This window comes from Leuciscus leuciscus, assembly GCF_965113295.1.
Source record: "Leuciscus leuciscus genome assembly, chromosome: 21".
NCBI lineage: Eukaryota > Metazoa > Chordata > Actinopteri > Cypriniformes > Leuciscidae > Leuciscus > Leuciscus leuciscus.
Genome location: NC_138745.1, coordinates 24,877,776 through 24,898,468, shown reverse-complemented (window position 1 = coordinate 24,898,468; position 20,693 = coordinate 24,877,776). Strand labels below are relative to the sequence as shown.

Below are 20,693 nucleotides of genomic sequence, written 5' to 3'. Positions count from 1 at the left end.
AAATTGTTTAACATCACATAATATGTAATTCTACTGTAAAATCCTGTCAAATGTATGGTTTTTGGAAGTAAAAATTTAGAATTACCATATAATTTACAGAGAAAAACAGTAAACGGATATTCTAAGAAGTCCCTGTGTGATTATACAGTACAAAACAAATAGTTTTGTTTCTTCTTATTTTTGTTATCAATAATGTGCATTGTGTTTGTCATTTAATGTTATTTAGTTAATGTTTATTGCATAATTTTATTTTAATTTGTCTTTGTGTGTACGACCCTGTGCACCATATGGTATTGGTCATAATTGAATCATAATTTGACTTTCTATTGTGCCACCTGTATTATTGTGGTGGATATCAGCACATTTTGAGGTAAAAGCAGATATTGATAGTTCAAGTGAATTATCATTATATCACTTAATGACAGTATTCTTATGGTGAATTTCTGGCAACAACAACTATCAGTTTTTACTGTAAATTTTAATGGGATTTCTTTTAGTGTAAGAATAAACTGAGCTATGATTCATAAATGAGTGTTTCTTTAACTTTCGAATTACTTTATCCAGGCGAAAAAATTAAGAGCATGTTTGATATGGAAAAAAATGTTTTAAGAAAAAAATTAAATGGCACTTGTGAGCATAAAATTGTTATTATGTATAATTTACTATCAAACTAAATATATACACTACCGTTCAAAAGTTTGGGGTCAGTAAGATTTTTTTTATGTTTTTAAAAGAAGTATCTTCTGCTCACCAAGGCTGCATTTATTTGGACAAAAAACAATAAAAAATAAAATAAAATAAAAACAGTAATCTTGTGAAATATTATGACAATTTAAAATGACTGTTTTCTATTTTAATATATATTTTAAACTGTAATTTATTCCTGTGATCAAAGCTGAATTTTCAGCATCATTACTCCAGTCTTCAGTGCCACATGATCCTTCAGAAATCATTCTAATATGATGATTTGATGCTCAAAAAACATTCATTATTATTATCAATGTTGAAAACAGTTGTATACAAAAAAAATTCACAATTCTTTGATGAATAGAAAGATCAAAAGAACAGCCTTTATTTAAAATATAATATTTTATAACATTATAAATGTCTTTTCTGTAACTTTTGATCAGTTTAACTCATCCTTGATGAAAAAAAGTATTGATTTATTTAATTTATTTCCCCCAAAAGATCAAATAAAAATTCTTACTGACCCCAAACTTTGGAACGGTAGTGTTCAATGTTACGAAAGCTTTAGATTTAAGATAAATGCTATTCTTTTGAACTTTCTATTCATCATAGCATCATGAAATAAAAATGTAAATAACTGTTTTCAACATTGATAATAATCATAAATGTTTCTTGAGCATCAAATCATCATATTAGAATGATTTCTGAAGGATCATGTGACACTGAAGACTGGAGTAATGATGCTGAAAATTCAGCTTTGATCACAGGAATACATTACAGTTTAAAATATATTAAAATAGAAAACAGTCATTTTAAATTGTCGTAATATTTCAAAATATTACTGTTTTTTTTGTGTGTGTTTTTTTTATAAATGCAGCCTTGGTGAGCAGAAGATACTTCTTTTAAAAACATAAAAAAATCTTACTGACCCCAAACTTTTGAACGGTAGTGTATATATATATATATATATATATATATATCCTCATATAATATGTCATAATATATATACTGTGTATGTATATATATATATATATATATATATATATATATATATATATATATATATATATGATCCTCTTTCACCTTATCTCTCTAGCCGCATGTGACAGTAAGATTGTACAATGTGTATTTTAAACTAGTATATTTACTAAAAGTGCCCAGAGATGAAGAAACACCCAAAAATACTTTAATGAAATTTCACAGCGCTTTTTTTGTTCAAAAATAAAATTTATTTAATTTATTTTACTTTGTTTAAAGGTTTATCAAAAATATATTCCTAAAACATTTATGTTGCTATTGCCTCATGTAGTATTTCAAAGTCGAGTGGACAAATTTAAACTCCCAATTAGAGTGACCTTAATAGCCCTAACTCTTCTTCAGAGAGTAAAGCACACTTACTTTATGGGGCAGAAATAGGGAGTTGACACAGGCAATCAAACTTGCAGTGTCCTCAGCATCAGGCTGGCCACAGACAACGATCTACGAGAAAAAAATAAGAGACTGTTACGAAGAACAGAACAACAAACTTGTGAGCAAAAAAGACGTATGAACCTCCGAATGAACAAATGAGAAGAGAATGAAAGAGATGAAGAAAGGGTCAGAGCTGCTCGTATGGTGCTGTAATGATGTGGGCAGGTGTGTTGTGGAGCGGGCTGCCCTTAGCTGGACCTTTAGCTTGTTATTCCTCCAACTCCGATGACTTCTCTGCCGCTGGTGAGCTCTGATGGCCATGACACATGTTCACAGTTCTTACAACTGTGAACAGGAGGAAACAGGAGGAAATTTGGAAAAAGGCCCTGACAGGTAAAACTTTTATCCAGTCTAGTTGACATGTGACAGATTCGTTCACTAACGATCCTCATAGTGAGGACTGCTGAACTAGCTATAGCAAGGGTCATACTGATATCCCCCCAAAAAAGAAAGCTAATTAGGAATCAGATACACCTTCAAAAGTTTGGAAATGCTTTTATTCAGCAAAGATGTCACTAAAAAATTGTATTAAAAATAAAAGAATCCTAAAAAAAATATCTCATGCTTTTTACAAGAATACGCAGCACAACTGTTTTCAACATTGATGATAATAAGAAATGTTACTTGAGCACCAAATCAGCATATCAGAATGATTTCTGAAGAATCATTTGGCACTGAGTAATGACTGCTAAAAATTCAGCTTTGTCATTACAGGAATAAATTACATTGTAAAATATAATAAAATAGAAAACAGTTATTTTATTCACAATATTACTGTTTTCACTGTATTTCACTTAAGACGCTTCTTTCAAAAACATATATATATATTTTTTTTTTTTTATCAAACCCTAACTTTTTAACAGTAATATATATATATACAAACAATTTTATATCTAAGCTGTTATAAACATTAAACATGGAAGAAAATGTTAATGAATACAAAAAAAGCATCGAATGAAAGGGCTGTAATATCCAGTAATATGAAATGAGAGCATATGGCAAGGACTTGAGTAAAATCCTTCAGCATGGCAAAGACACTTAATCTAGTTTATGGTGTTAGCCATAACATTAGCCTGGAGGCTGATGCATTCAGAAGTGGAGAGAAGTTCCACTGGAGAGAAGTTCACTTTCAGGTTTTCGGAGCATGAAGTGAGGAGGTTCTTCAGTGGAACTGTATTACATTAAGCCATGGTTTGTTACCAGCATATGCTGTGTCTCGCATGCTAGTTTGCTGTTGTCCCAAACAGGTTTATTAAGCAGCAAGTCTTTTATGGTCCACCAGCTTCACTGGTTGGTTTTGACACCTTCTTGATCAATAGATCGAATATCTTCCAGAAGGCTTGGCATGGCCCACACATGCCTAGGGATGTTCAAGATGGCTCCCCAGATGCTGTGATCATTAAACTTGCGTGCACAATTGAAAGCTTCCTGTCAGGCTGTATTACTGTCCGGTACAGTAGCAGCAAAACATTGGACCGCAAGGACATGTGGAGGGTGGTGCGGTCAACTGCATATAACACCGCGGGTGTATCGGTCTAACCTGCAGGACATCTACACCAGATGGAACAGGAAAATCATTGAGAGTACCTTGATCAATGATCTATTCTCAGTTCTGCCTGGATTCATAATGTATTTTCTGGCAAAAACCATTGTTCCATCACTGTTGACTTACTAGACTGCTGCATAATAAAATATATATAAATCATATGTAAACAATATAAAATAAAATGATAATGTTAAAATAATAAATAAACATAAATAAATGTGTGTGTATAAAATATATTATATATGTGTGTGTGTGTGTGTGTGTGTGTGTGTGTGTGTGTGTGTGTGTGTGTGTGTGTGTGTGTGTGTGTGTGTGTGTGTGTGTGTGTGTGTGTGTGTGTGTGTGTGTGTGTGTAATATATGATATGATATATATGATGAGCATACAGTGGAAAACTACCAAAAAAGACCTGGGCTTGAGAGACTTGAGAATTGAGTCTGACTCTACCTTAGGGACTTGTAGTATTCACAGTCAAGGAGTAAAAACATTTCATTGACATTGCATCAGTTGGACATGATGTGACAAGTGAAACCAGACTTTTAAAATTCATATTCAGTAGCTGTGGTCCAGTTACCTGTTTAAGGGTGTAATGTTGGGCCATGACACCGCGGACCATGTCTGGCAGGGCAATTGGCACCTTAGTCAGTCTATCAGAGAAAGCAATCAGTAATTCCTGAGAGCGCTGAATCCAGTCCTGCCGGCCTGTGAGGTGGGAGAGCCGCAGCAAGTTCATGGCTGAGACAGAGTTTGCACTGGGTTCGGCACCATCCTGATCTAAAAAAAAATAAATACAAAAAAGACACAATGGAATTCCAGTCAGATACCCAAAAGCCATATCTTCCAGCACACTGATGTAAACAGTCTTGCTCCTGGAAAAAGTGGCATCATAACATTGATGGTTACAATATCAATTTAACCAGAGCCCATTTATCAGGTTAAGCAGAGCTAAAAGTGCCTGATATCACGAGTGAAGTGGCTCTAGAGCTGTGAGTTGATTTACTTTATCTGCTCTTTGTTTGTGTGTGTGCAGAGAGAGTGCTGGGAGTGGGTTCCCGGGCCGCGTGTCACGATGTAATGGGTCGATTGCATCTGGGAGCTGAGAGGGACGGAAGTGATGACTGATGAATAGCAGCAATGCTGTCCCAAACAAACACATGCAGATGATATCGGGTAGCTCACTCCTTAAAAGACACATGCACCACGCGTGGCCTTTTACTGTGTGGAAGTCACGTCAGAATGAACAACCATAAACTGAAACATAAATCTGGGTTTTCGAGTTTCGAGTAATGAATTGACAAATGATGGTGGAAGAAAATAAGTATTGATCATAATAAATTGTAATTATGAATGTTGACAGTATAATTGGTTTGTATGGCCTCTGTGTACTGTTAATGAGGTTCAGTGATAAAGCTTGCCACAAAATACTACTAATCTGTCTAGTTTATAAAGTGACAGGATACTGTGACCAAACTATATTCTCTTTCTTGCAGAAAGTTTACAGATAAAGCATTAATTGCATCTCTAATGTTGCATCTCTTTTTATCTCCCCAAAATACAATACAGTTCAAAAGTTTGGGGTCAGATTAAAATAATAATAATAATACTTTTATTCAAGGATGCATTAAATGAATCAAAAGCATCAGTAAAGACACTTCTAATTTTACAAAGCATTCATATTTCAAATAAATGCTGTTCTTTTGAACTTTCTATTCATCAAAGAATCCTAAAAGTATCACTGTTTCTACACGAATATTAAGCAGCATGACTTAAAGGGTTAGTTCACCCAAAAATGAAAATTCTGTCAGTAATTACTCACCATCATGTTGTTCCAACCCCGTAAGACCTTCGTTCATCTTCGGAACACAAATTAAGATATTTTTTATGAAATCTAACAGCTGGCTCACTCCTCCATAGGCTTCTAAGACACTATAACTTGCTGGCCCAGAAAATGCATTAAAGACATCGTTAATATAGTCCAAGTGACTACAGTGGCTCAATCTTAAGTTTATAAAGCGACGAGAATACTTTTTGTGCGCAAAAAACAAACAAAAATAACGACTTTATTCCACTATTCATTTCCTTCTTTCTGGGCCTCGAGTTAGTTCACGTAGTGTTTTAGCTCAGCTCTTCTGTGTTGTACGTCACACGTAGGCTCACTATTGGCCGACGCTGGTCATGTGTGTGATGCGTGTGACGTGTAACACAGAAGCGCTACGCAGTTACACTACGTGAAAAAACTCGAGGCCCAGAGAGAAGGAAATGAATAGTGGAATAAAGTCGTTATTTTTGTTTGTTTTTTGCGCACAAAAAGTATTCTCGTCGCTTTATAAACTTAAGATTGAGCCACTGTAGTCACTTGGACTATATTAACGATGTCTTTAATGCATTTTCTGGGCCAGCAAGTTATAGTGTCTTAGAAGCCTATGGAGGAGTGAGCCAGCTGTTAGATTTCATCAAAAATATCTTAATTTGTGTTCCGAAGATGAACGAAGGTCTTACGGGGTTGGAACAACATGAGGGTGAGTAATTACTGACAGAATTTTTTTTTTTTGGGTGAACTAACCCTTTAAGCACCAAATCAGCATATTAGAATGATTTCTGAAGGATCATTTGACACTGAAGACTGAAGTAATGGCTGCCTAAAATTCAGCTTTATACAGCATATTAAAATAGAAAGTAGTTATTGAAATAACATTTCACAAACATTTACTGTTTTGTTGTTCAAATAAATGCAGCTTTAGAGAGCATAAGAGACCTTTAAAACATTTAAAAAATCTTACCGACCTAAAACTTGAACGGTAATGAAGCTTCTTAAAATGCCTTTGATGGGAAGAGAAAAAGTTAAAGAAAAGATGACTATGATTAATATTATGCTCTTAGAACTTCCCAGGAGGACACAGCAACAGCATTACATGTGGTCAATATGGAAAACAGGTTTTCCATTAAATACTAAAATGTTTCACAGCAACAAAAAACTTTGAAGGACTCGAGCCCAAAATAAAGAAACCGAATAGCTTTATTTAATAAAAAAAATAATAATAGAAAAAAACCTAGTGGCTACACTGCCTGTGGTTTCTTTGAAAGAGCGAAGCTGACCTGTTTTGGTTTTGTCTAGTTTGAGCAAGGCGTAAAATGTAGAGTGGCAGATGCTTTGGGAGGCAATCCGTCTTCCACCGACAGAGAGAGGTGAAGGGACTCGGTTTTGACACGTGACGGCACTGCAAGGCTCCTAATGGAGCCAACTCTGCACGCTTGGCATTACTATATAATGGCCCAGTCACTCAGAAAAGATGAAAAATCTGCCTTATGTCCATTTCAATTTATCAGAAGCAACAACAAAAACATAACAGTTAGCTTTCTCTGCCCTTATCCATATCTCATTGGTGTCAGTGCCATTTTCACAGTGCCATCAGTCACAACCCAGGCGCGCTGGTGTGACTATTCGCTCACATCAGCTCATACTTCCAATTCCTGGGGAGAAAATATGGAGCCAAGCCATTCGGGACATTAAGCCCCAGCACTTATACACTTCGAAAGTATGTGTGTGGATCTTTTTCTTTATTTGGCTTGTCATGGGAGACAAAAAAAAGAATGAAAAATCACTCTCTCATACCACTTCCATAGAAATGTGATGAATGGTGCACTCCGTGAAATAAAAGGGATGTGTCTTCAAGGAAACATCAACTGCTTTCACAAAGCAGGCTTTGATGTACTGGATCAGTCTTCTATATTGGTCAAGTTCTACCCAGAAACATGGAGAAGGGTGGAGGAGGAGATATTAAAATTCATCAGAAGATGGAGTGGAAAAGAAATGGCGAGAAAAAGACAGTGTGTTTGGGTGAGATAGAAAAGAGAGGGGAGCATTACAGCATAATGAAAGACAGTGATGAGGTTACGTAAGGAGAGAATCGGGCGGTTTCAGCAGGGTACGTCTGACTGAAACAGAGTTACCCAGGCGAGGGTCCGTAAGAGCGCAGTGTGGTGGTGCTATCAGCGGTGACAGCACAGCTCAGTGGTGGAGTGATTCAGAATGCAGACTGACAGCTTCAGATCTTCATCATCCTTTCCATGACTCATAACCACCCACACATTCCCAGAACAAAAAGCCTAGGAGTCCATAGGCTCTATGTGCAGGGTACCGTCATGATGTCACTCCTCACCTTGTTTGAGAGCCAACAGCAGTGTCGGCTCTGAGGGGTCGCTGCAGAAGTAGCCGCTGCCCTGGGAATCCCAGAAGAGCTGATCCTGCCTCAGCTGGAGTTCTTCTGCCCACTGCAGCCAGCGGACCCTTTGCGTGGCCTCAAACAGGTCCAGCAACCCACAAACCACAAACGCGTAGTCATCCAGGAAGCCTGAAATGGGAGATGCACTGGAGAGAACATTATAGAGAACATTAGTAGGGAAGGTCAAGATCTTTTGTTCTTATACAAATACAAATTCAATTTTTTGTTAATGTCGGGTTGACCTGCGTAATAATGTCAGGTTAACTTGCGCTGGGTTGATCGACATAACATAAGCTCTATTGACTGCAACTCTGGCATGCTGCCAATTTACCACAGAAATAATTTGAACTCCAAAAGACTGGAAAATGCATTTACAGTGATGAACATACCAATGGAAGCCACAGAGACAAAAGAACATGAGAGTTTACAGCAAGAATGCGAAAATTGTAAACTCTACGGATACCTCATATACACCTTATTTGCTATTTCTTGTGAATGTGCGAGACTTCCGATTCATTAGCTGCTTGGGTTAATGACTAGGAGAATAACAAAACATAAGCAGTTTGGAGAATGGATGGATGGTAAGAAGTATTAGTTTGCAATTTCAAGCAGTATAGCGGACTGTTTTTGTACAGCTACAATAGCTGGAAGCAGATTTCACAGGAAGCCTTTCACATTCGACAGAAAAATGGCCACACTCACTCCCTCGTAAAAAATAAGGTGGATATAAGAAGTGTTATTTTGGTATGATTGAGGTACTGTTTTTTATTTTTAATTATTTTTATTTTATTTTTAATTTCTCATTTTAATTTTAAAGTTTTAGTAATTTTGTTGAGTGTTTTTGTCATTTAAAGTAGTATTTTTTTAAATGCCTATATAGTTTTTATTTGATTGTTTTATTTTTCAATTTTAGTTTAGTTTAACTAAATCAAAATGAGATATGTTGCCATGGCAACTAGCTGAAATAATTTTTTTTTTTTATATTTTATAATTCAGTTGTTTAAGTATTTTATTTTATGATTTTGGATTTAATTTGAATAATAATTCAATACTATCATACCACGCTAAGTTGCTAAAACAGTAATAAGTGTTATGGTTATACAAATGTGACAATGTGTGTGTAATATACATTGATATATTAGTGAAGCATGTAATTTCTGTTCAACTAGTGGCACCATGCGGAATTGCACAAAAAAAAACTCCCTCCATTCTTCCATTGGAAGACAAACAAACAGTCTCACCTCAAACTCACAGCACTGCACTAATGTTGTTATAACAAACAGTCTGCAATTCCATTTGATGCAAGTAGTGGCGCTGAAATGACACACCTCACGATGTAACGCAAGTAGCGACATATCTTTTTTTCTGTATTGTGATGTACATTTGAGTGAAATGGATTATTGAAAAAAATGAGGGCGAGACTTGCTTCTATCACTGGGCTGTTTATTGGACTGTTGGACTTTTTTCGAAGTTCTCCTAAACTTACTTGTCTAAATAAAACAAAAAAGCAGAGGCAGTAAAGTATCTGTTTACTGAAAGTGAATCTTTTTCCTCACTGAAGCGCCGCATGAATGCATTACAGCCCTGGTGGGAAAAATACACATCACACACACTCACAGGTTAATGTTACTGCATGAATTGTATCCTATATCAGACTATTACAATTGCTTATGTCCACATGGTACTCCTGTTCTTATTTCAGAGTTTTTCACGTTGATTTGCTGCCAGAACTGGCTATTGCAATCCATGACATGAAATCGGAGGGAAATGTCAGAAGCAGTCATTTAGCTGCTATACTTCTATTATTAAAAGGACAGTTCACCCCCAAAAAAAACATTTTCTTACATTGGAAGTAAAGGTTACACTTGTATTGTATGGAAAAACAGAGGTTTGCTCTATAAACAGGTTTGGAATTACATGAAGGCGAGAAAATTATGATTTAACTTACATTTTTGTGTGATCTATATCTTTAATCATTGAGCGTGACAGAAGAGGGTGAGATCCAGATGGTAAAACAGTCAGTAGGTATGACAACAAAATCAACTCACTAATTTTTTCATAATTCCCATAAATCAAAGAGAAGCACAGAGTCCACCATTTCTATATCCTTGCTGTAGCAGCTGGAGTTGTACAATGTCTTTTGGGATGTACCAATGCACATAAGAGTCTCCATAGTCTCCCGCCATCAGTCACTGAGGACATTGTGGTTAAATTAAATTTTCAAAGGATATGTCCCGAAGAGAATCGCTAGAGTCTTACACAAACAAGGTTCTTTTCAACACTAGGTTTTCAAAAAGGTTCAGTCTAAAAGATGTGTCAATTCCAACGCTTTGTGCGCAAACATCAGATCCAGACAAAGTATCACACGTCACATTTTGTGAGTCCTTCCAAATTGCCTTTCTGAAAGAGCTTGTTGGCACTATAAACAGCTAATGTTGCTAAAGCTACCATTGTATCTGCCTGTATTCACTGATGCTGCCCTCACGTGCAATCAGAATTATCATAAATACGAGTTTCCCAGAAAGAAATGCACATGAACTCCCTCTGAAGTCGTCCACATGAATGTGACGAGCTAGTAATCACTAATCACGTCTTCAGAAGTGGGAATTATGAAATTTCTGATAGCACGTGAAGACACTGGGAGACCATTATCCTGCCATGCTCACCATCTGCATAATTCATAAACGTGCATTTTTTATGCACAGTACAGTCAGACGACTAGACATATAAGGCTAAACACCACTAATGACAGTTTCTGACATTTTCAGTGCGTGAGACTATCCTGTTTTGTTGTTGCCGGTATGCCAGAGCATGAGAATTGAAGCTCCGACTTCTTTTTGAAAGGGGGCCGGGAGCATCAGCTCATTTGCATTTAAAGGGAAATTTTTGGCTCATCCGCCCCAAAAGTGCAAATGCTAACATGCTATTAAAAATTATATGTGGGGTATTTTGAGATAAATCTACACATACACACTAATCAGAGACTTATTTTACATATTGTAAAAAGGGGCATAATAGGTCCCCTTTAAGATGCAAAAGCTCTGTGAATTGAGTGACATGCATACAAAGACATTTAGCAGGACCTTTGAGTTATAAAATCCATTCAAAATTCCTTTTGAGGTGGTGTCACCCAAAAAGATTGCAAAAGTCTTTGAAGTTTAAAATAAATTTGATTCAGATCACATCAACCCTTGTCCTTAGACCCTTGAACAGAGGTGACACTGTAGCCAGCTGAGTGCGAGGAAACAGATAGTGACAGGTCTGAAGATATCACAGTGTCGGCAGCAGGATGGACGAGGCGGGTCTAACGCTGGGAACTTAACCTCCACGGTTCTTAGTTTAAACAACTGGCCTTCCAAGGAATGAAAAATGTCATGAGGTGCCAGTGAGAAGATCGCACTCAACATCTGACCCCTTCCATGTCATTGCCTCAAGCTGTCAGATCTAATGCACTATTCAAATGTCATGTACAGTAAGTGCCAGGTGATTTTGGAGAAGAACCTGGTGACTAGATACTAGGACTAGGTACTAAACAAATATATATATACACACACACACACACACACACACACACACACACACACACACACTTTGTGACTTTGACAAGGGCCAAATAGTAAAAGCACCCACCTCGCAACTTGCAAGACTAAAAGGGTCTGCTAGCCCCCAGCAGACTAGCCCTTTATTTAACTATGAAGTAAGTTTCTACCAAGGTATTCTCGACCCACAGCAGGGTTTATGGGCTCAAAGAAAAATATGACTCATCTGTTTCAGTTTTTTTTTTCTTCCCAGTGAGACAACAAAACAAATCAGCCTGCCAGTCAATTTTTAATGAACAGCTCTCCCTGGATTTTTCCATTCCCTCCTTGTTCATTCTCTGTATTCTCACCAGGTGATACAGTCTCTTCAAAGTGCAGCAAAGCCACATCATAACTTCCACACAAACCTGTCAGGAGACCGAAGTCATAAAAAAAGCCTAACCTCTACCTATCTCAGGGAGCCAGAGGGCTTCTTGTTCCAAACTGATAGATCTACTCACAATGAAGTATGATTTTTATACAGCTGAACAAGATTTGGACCGTTTGCCACATTCCTTGGAATAACAGCACAGCCACTGGATGGTTCATGAATAATTCACCTGGCACTACATTTTTACCTGGCCCAAATACTATAGCATATTTCTTCTATTACAATAAAAGGCCCTTAATACCATTTGAGAACTACAACAGTCAGGTAACATGTCTCATTCTTATCAAACATTGAAGCCAGATTGTCTCTAAATGTTTTCACTGCATGGCACAGGGCTCTTTAAAGGATTAGTTCACCCCAAAATGAACATTCTGTCATCATTTACTCACCTTCATGTTGTTCCAAACCCACATGACTTTCTTTCTTCCGCAGAAGACAAAAGGTGAGGCTGTTTTCCATGCTCTTTTCCAAGCAATTACAATGAACAGAGTATAAAGCTATCAAGCTCCAAAAAGCACAATAAAAGTATAATAAAAGTGTTGGAACTATATTCCAGGTCATATGATAACTTTGTATGAGAAGCAGAGTGGATTTTAAGCTGTTATTCATTGAAAATCTTCGACAAGGAGCATTAGGGTGGATGTCATGAAATATGTCTGATTTGTGAATGAATCCTTCTTTTGAGTTGAATTGGTTTATTTGGTTCACAAAAGTTGTCTGAATGATTCATTCACAAAGTAAACTGATTTGGTTCAAGAGTTTACTCACTGACTCAACAGCTCACTGGAGGGGAAGATTATCAGTGAATAATGTAAATTTCAGTCTACTTCTCAAACTGTTACATATAAATGAACACGTACGAATCCAAATGAAGTATTTCAATACACCAGGAAAATACGCAGAAGAAAATCAACAAGGCAACTACACTTTAACATAATCAACAGAGAACACTAAACTGAGAAAACTAAGGGATTATTAACACAGGGAGTAATCAAAGGAAAACAAAACAGGTGTGGTACTAATGAGTAACTATGGAAACTAATAATGACCAGGAACACAGGCAGGAAAAGGTAAAACAAAACACAATGAAATTAAAGGTGGGGTAAGCGATATTTGAAAAACGCTGTTTGAAAGTTGGTCGGACCGACACAACCAGACACAACAACAAACGTGTAGCCAATCAGCATTAGGGGGCGTATGAAGGTGGAGGAGAGAGAACGTGCAAGAGGGAGATTTGAAGAAAGACTGTAGAAAGAGAGATGGCTGAGAGACATTACAAAAGAGAAAAGCTCATAAGAATATCACTGGAAAATGAAGGGTTATGATCAGGAAAGAGCTTTAGTGCCCGCGTTAATATTAGAAAAGCTTTCCAGTGCTGGAGAGAGCTAAGCGGGAAGGCCTGAAGTCCGAGACAAGTCCGAGACCATAGAAAAACGGTCTCGAGTCCGGACTCGAGTCCAAGACCGGACTCGAGTACTACAGCCCTACCCTCAGCCATCCTCGGTGTATATGACTTTCTTTGCTCAGCCAAACGCAATCGGAGTTATATAAAAAAATACCCTGGCTCTTCTCAGCTTTGTAATGGCATTGAATGGCGCCAGAGTTTTTGAAGTTCCAAAAAGCGCATCCATCCATCATAAAATTAATCCATACGGCCATTACAAAACTGGGAAGAGCCAGGATATTATTTAATATGACGATTATGTTCGGCTGAAAGAAGAAATTCATAAAGGCCTAGAATGACTTGGGGACGAGTAAATTATGGGACCATTTTTTTTGGGGGGGGGTGAACTATTCCTCTAAGTCACCATGAAAACAATAAATTATATTTATTATAAAGGATTTATCCATGCACTTTTATTTTTTAAATTCACACGCCCTCGTATTCTTTAATCTTTGTCTCAACACCAGAGGTGGCTAAACTAGTGTTTATTTGTAATCTTTATTGGATTTTGATGACTCTTGCCTAAACTTGTATTTCTGTATCTCTGTCTTCAAGGAGGAGGTGACGAGAGCTTTTCAGATCATTGAGATGAGAGTGCTGTCTAACTGGGGTCATCCTGAATACACTTGTGTGTACCATTTCCGGGTGCATGGGAAGCTTGTTGAACATTATGAACTCCTGACAATCTGTCACTCATGCACTGGAAAAAAGAGGAATGGTCACTCTTAAGAAACAAATAATGTGCCATAGAGCTACAGTTAATATACGATTGCATGCTGGTACATGTACTGTTAGGCCTCAAGGTCAGACTCCGCACTTGCACTCGTCTCATTCTGATGCATCACACTGTTTCCAATATTGTCAGTCATCAGAGTTATGCTTTTTTTCATTTATTATTATTATTATTATTATTATTATTATCTGTTAGAATTCACCAGCAAAAAATGCGTGACACAATTTTACAAACAAAACAGTGAAGAATGTATTTTAGACTAAATGTAAGTTTTAAGTTCTTCAATTTTGTGCTTTTTGTTTTCATTTGTTTTTTGCCAGCTGATATGTGCCCTATTTATAAATGTCTAGAGAAATATAACTTTTTTTTTTTTTTTTTTTAAAGGTATAGCGGAGGATGTTTTACTTCCTGGTGGGTAGTCTAAACTATTGGTCCTCCTAATTGTCAATCATTCTGGTGAATCAATCAAACTTTTCAAAAAGTGGAGAGGGCGGGTCTTATCTAAAATTTGGAAAGATCCTCCGCTATACCTTTAAGTTGATATGGTGAGTTTGGATTTTCATGATCTTTTTGCAAAGGATTTTGTAATTGCCATGTGATCTTTATAGGTTTCCAAATAAAATTCTATTTTTTATTATTTTAAAAAGGATTGGGTGCGTTTATTATTGTGGATAAGGTGGAGCAGTAATTTTTGACAGAGGAAAAATAGAGAACAGCCTACTTAGTGCTGATAAATAAAGTCTTTCTCCTTTGTGGCAAACTTCACTGCCGTCTGATCAACAAAAGAAATAATTAGTTATGATTAATTATGTGTAGCATCTTTATTTAACCAATCTTTAGTTTAAAAAGGTCAAGTGCTCTAAACAGTAGACATGCATTAAAGGATAAAGGATAAATAATTTTCACTTTTCCACGAGAAAAAATGTATGCTATGATTGCCTAACGATTATACACTGGCCGGGAAGCCGATATTTAAAAGTGAAGCGTTTGTTTACCCCTGGGTTCGTCAACCAGCCCACGTGCACGCGCACTCAAATACGTGATGTTAATTTCTGCGCCGACTTGACGTCAAGTCGGCTCAGGATATACCATATATGGACACCGCAGACCTATGCTGCAGGAAGCCCGCCCTGCCCCTCTCCCCCTCATATTCAGTCGAGCGCCGCCATGAATTCCGATTCGAAGTACGCACTCGACCGTGAAAGATGCAGATACGTGGTACGTATGTGAGTTTCTCTGTTGTTGACTGCCAGAATCAACATGGAAATGTTTTTTCTCTTCCAAGAACGGACCAAGCTATCAGGGACCAGTGGATTAAATTCATTTTTAATGACGCGGTTCCTACAACCCTTCCCACTGGCTTAGGTGTCTGTGCTAAACATTTTACAAAAATTGCGTTGCAATGATAAGATCTTTATTCACGCGATCAACAGACTGTCTGTCATCTGCTCAGTCAGTGCTCATCATGCTGCAACCTTTCATGTGATGGAATAGATTTAAATATAATGCTTTAAACGATACTTTTCACGATTTGTTAATCTCGATAGCTGTAATAGTAAAAACGTAGTAAAAGTTTTCGACAGAGTTCATGTAATACTATTAGCTATTTCATAAGCAAGCATGTCAGCCAATCACAGCAGTGGGCGTTTGCACTGCAGTCTCACAGCAGACACGCCCCTTAAAACAGAGCGTTCAAATCTGAGGCTGAAATCAGGCTTGGAAAAATGGCTTTTATTTATAAATTATGACCATTTTTGATGTAAAAATCATACTAACATTATAAGGACACCCCAGGCAACATTATAAAATAATAAAACAATCCAGTTCATGACTCCTTTAAGAGTTATGCACTAGACTAGACTGAGACTTTCTAATGATGTTCCACGTCATAAATGAAACATTAAAATCATCCTTCAACTCCCTTCATCCTCCACTAAAGTTATTCCCAAAATGCTGGCAACAAATATAATTTATTAATGTAATTTGTTAGTTAACCCTATAAAGTCTATTGCATTATATTTGATATCAGAATATCTGAAGGCCTCTGAATCCGTCAGCATGATCAACTTTGCTGAAAAACCTGTTGTATACAATCTACTAAATGCCTTCTGTTGTCTTTTTAAATTTTTTTATAAGCAAGTAAAAGGCCTTTTAGTATAATTGTAAAGATGTCCATCTTTATGTTGTGGCTTTTTGCAATCTTTTTTTTTTTTTTTTACTGACTTTTATAATGTAAATATAAGAATACATTTGATATTTCAAGATGGAGATTAACTGGATTGAAGCAACAATGGTTTACTTGATTAACAATTTTTTTTCTCTCATTGATTCACTTCATATTACAAATGTTTTATGTTTTCATAGTCAGGAGGAGTCATGGATCTTTCAAATTTTAGTTTGCAAACTTTTTTATTTACACAGGTTAAGGTGAGGAGGGACGATGATCTGCATTAGGAGGAGTTGTAGTTGCGGTTGTGCTTGTTGATCCACAAGTGCTTCAGTCTCGGATCGTTCGTATAGCGCTCAAGCAGCAACTCTCTCTCTCTCCGCTCCTTCTCTTTGATTGTTTTCTTCTCCTCTTGTTTCTTGGCCTTCTCCTCTGCCCAGGTGAACAGAAAAAGTGGCACTTTCCTTTTGAACATTTTCTGGACATTCACCTTGTGCTGGGTCTCAGTCTTGGGGCCGTCAGGAGAGGCTACACAAGAAGAGCCTCATCATGTGCTCATCAATCTGAGAGGCCTCATCCGAATGGCCTTGCATGGCCTTGGAGTCTCCCATTTCACTGTGGTCACCTTCCTCTTCCTCAAATCCCTGGATCTCCTCCACTTCACTCGCCCACGCTTCCTCCTGCTCCTCGCTGTCCTTCTCCAACCAGGCAAACATCTTTATCGCTCTCATTTTAGCCTCCTGCGTTTGGGAGCGTTCAGTCTCGAGTAAGTCACTGGCCCGGATGGTCTTCCCTCTGTACTCCACGTACTCGTTCTCCTCATCCTCGATGTCAACCAGCATGAGTTGTGGAAGTGGCTCAAACAGGGAAGTGAACAGCTGAGGCTTCCGGCTGAGAGGACGTCGCAGAGCAACGACTTCATCTGGAGCAGGAGTGGGGCTCGGAGGAAGTCCTTTGGCAGGACGCACTTGGGATGAAGAGAACCGGATGGAAAACAGTTCATCAGGTGCTGGAGTGGGACGTGGAGGAACCATCTGTGGTTTCGCAGGACGCATTTGGGATGAAGAGTGTCGGATGGAAAACAGTGCATCAGGTGCTGGAGTGGGACGTGGCACGGCTGGTTTTGTCACTGACGGCAGGGGTTTGAGGCGAGTGTCTGGCAGAGCAAGGTGTCTGGAGACACTTGGAAGCTTTTGGAGTTCTCCCTCAATTGGTTTTAAGAAGGAAGATCTGACTGTAGAATGGAGAGGTTTGATCTCCACAAGAAGTGGTGTTGGCCCTGTGATCCAGCCGCTAATTCTTGCACTGCTCTCTGAGGTTTCTCCCTTCTGGGCAAAAAGTGAGCAAAAAACCCAAACAATTGACTAAATATACTGCTTAACAGCGCCATTATGGACACCGAATGCTGCAAAAGAATTCAATATCTGCAGAAAGTCTCAAGTCTTTCAATCGATTTACTCCTCCTAACACACCAACAGTAGACCAGAGTCAGAGTTGTTGTTTAGAGTTATAGTTTAGAGTTGTCATGACGCATTCCATTATGATGTCACCACAGCTAGAACTCTGAACTATCTGAGCACCTCCAGATGCAGCAAACACACATTCACACTGTAACTGGCATCAAATGAAATACTGACTGTTTCCCAAACACTCCTTCCCCTCACTGAATATTAAACTGAGATAGTGGAAATAAATGTTCCCTGGTTTTAGTTTAATATATATATATATATATATATATATATATATATATATATATATATATATATATATATATATATATAAAGCCTATTATTTGATTTTTTTTTTCAATCAATTAATATTTCTACATTAAAACGGTTATATTTAAAACATTAATCTCCTAACATAATTTATGCACAGTGTTGGGTACATTTCTCTAAAAAAAAACAATTTAATTACTTCTAATTACATCTTCAACAGTGTAATTTAGCCTACTACTATTAATTACTCTCTCTCTCTCTCTCTCTAAAGTATCCTATTCCATTACTTAAGTTATTACTAATTCTTTTCTAAATCCCATATCAACCTCGACCAGTTGAACAATACAACATGAAACTGCTCTTTTAATTCTTTCAAATAAATAATATAAAATTGCATAAATTATTTTTGAACTGACCAAAGTATTTAAAGGGAGAAGGTTACATAATATTTTAACATAAGATGTAAGTTTTTTTACGTGAAATATATTGTTTTATAGCCTATAGATGTCTATACAGCATTTCATAGAATTGAATCAGGCATTAATTTAATTACAGTTAGGCCTACTTCCGATCATGCAAGGCATGAAAGTTTTGATAATACATTTACATTTATGCATTTGGCAGACGCTTTTATCCAAAGCGACTTACATTGCGTTATCCTATACATTTTTATACATAGGTATGTAATATTTATAATCGATCTAGTTGCTTTGATTCCGCTCCACACATGAGTAACGCTGGTTTTGAGTGTTGTTTGTCTGGAGCTGCTGGGCTGTTGGCAACTAACAACAAACTTGTTTGTATTTACTCTTGTGTATGTATGTATGTTAATTTTTTGTGCTTCCTTGTCGTTCGTTCATCATCTTCGCCTTATTTTTCGTGAAGCTTTAATTTCTTGCACTTCTGCAATGACAAATAGACTTCCACTCTTGCATTGCGTGTGTAACGGAGGACAGCTAGTGACAGTTATGCAGGCTGATGACTGCTAGAGAATAGACCGACTAGGAGGTTAGGATTGGAGGTTGAACTTTGGAGGCGGAGCAATGAAGAGAGGGGTGTGTTTGTTTGGGTTGGTTTCAGATATCAACAATGTTCAGCAACGACTTTGAGAAATAACATACTGCACCTTTAAACAGAACAAAAAATAACTCTGACACACACAAATCTATCATATAATTTCAGAAGACTTGGAATATAGCAAATGAGTTGCATGGACCAGTTTATAATACAGTTAAGGCCCGTACACACCGGGACGAATTTCGCGCGCGATATTCGCCGACGTTTAACGCCTCGTGACTAAACAAAGGGCGCCAATGTGAGTGTGCACACCGATGCGAAAAACGCCACGCGTAAAAGCGTAATTTTTTTTTAACGCCTCGGGTTCGTTTTTTTGGACCGCCTCGGGTTCGCGCCGCGTCAAAAACTATCCGACCAATGAGATTGCCGCTTTTGCTCACGTGTCTGGAGCTTCTGAAGTTACAGTAAAACACAACTTGGGGGCGCTCAAACACAAAACGGTCTTGCCGAGCACACATACGTAACAGCAAAGAAGATATACGCCAAGTAGCGTCTACACTGCCCATAGACAGACACTGCCGGGAAGAAATGACGAGGAAGATGCAAGGCAAGATGAATGTAGAGCTGCTGGTCTCGTTGGTGTCGGAATAAAGAACTATATGACAAACGCGACAGCGACTACAAGAATCTTGTTAAAAGAGAACTGTTATGGAGTGGTATTGCAGAGTATAGACTGTTTATGGAGTGGTATTGTACTTCTGTTTTACATTAAGCGCCATCTAATGTCAGGGAATGAATTTGCATGTTCACTCGGCTCATCGTCAGCGAAAAACGCTTGGGTGTGAACACAAAAAACGCGTTGAAAAACGCTGGCGAATAACGCGCGCCGATATTCGTCCCGGTGTGTACGGGCCTTTAGGGTGCTTTTGTGTCCTTTTTTGAAGCTTGAAAGCTTCAGCCCCCATTCACTTTAAATGCATGGAAAAGTGTGACCCAGTACAGTTTTCAGAATTTTTAAAGGTCCCATATTGTCAAAACTGAAATTTCCTGGCTTTTTTCATGATAACAGAGTTCTAGGGGCTATGAAACTACCATATAAGTTTCAAAACAGTCGATCCACAGACAAATGCACACAGCCTGCATAAAGTAGCTGTGCCTTTTCACTTCCGTATAAATGTGATGTCAGAACTACTCAGTCACCGCCTTCAGTTACCACCCCCACCAATGGTGGGTCACTCAGAAAACAACAGGCCAATCAGAAGAGAGGCTCATGAATATTAAGTAGACAGGACAAAATTTACTTGTTCTTGGCAGAGCTTCTGAGAAAGGAGCTGTAAAAATCTATTGAGATGGTTTTTGGTACTTATACCGCAAATAAATATTCTTGAGGACATCAAAACCTAAAATAAAACATCAGAAAAGTGTACAATATGGGACCTTTAATGGTATCTTGAACGACATGAGGGTGAACATTGCAATGTAAACAATGACATTTTCATTTTCGGAGAACTATTCCTTTAACGGTGGATGTAGAATATTCAAAGTGAAGAACAAAGCAAGAGAGTAGTTCCTCTTGAAGATGAAATCAGGTGGCCAGAAACACAAGTAATTCCCCAGTAAATCATCTTCTGGCTGGGACTCCTGATAAATTATTCTTGGTGCTGAGGGAAATCCTCCGAAGGTGATTAAAAACAAACCGATGCAGATTTTTACATCTCA

General features: G+C 37.7%; 1 protein-coding gene across 1 annotated transcript in view; it reads right to left on the bottom strand.

The window, feature by feature from the left end:
* The window catches only part of spata20 (spermatogenesis associated 20), a 58,667-nt gene that overhangs the window by 26,329 nt on the left and 11,645 nt on the right, over positions 1-20,693 (bottom strand). The window contains exons 13-15 of the mRNA XM_082151239.1: positions 7,864-8,072; positions 4,278-4,477; positions 2,086-2,166 (exon numbers count right to left, since the gene is read on the bottom strand). Coding sequence (XP_082007365.1) covers positions 2,086-2,166; positions 4,278-4,477; positions 7,864-8,072 — 490 coding nt within the window. The remainder of the gene's footprint in view (positions 1-2,085; positions 2,167-4,277; positions 4,478-7,863; positions 8,073-20,693) is intronic.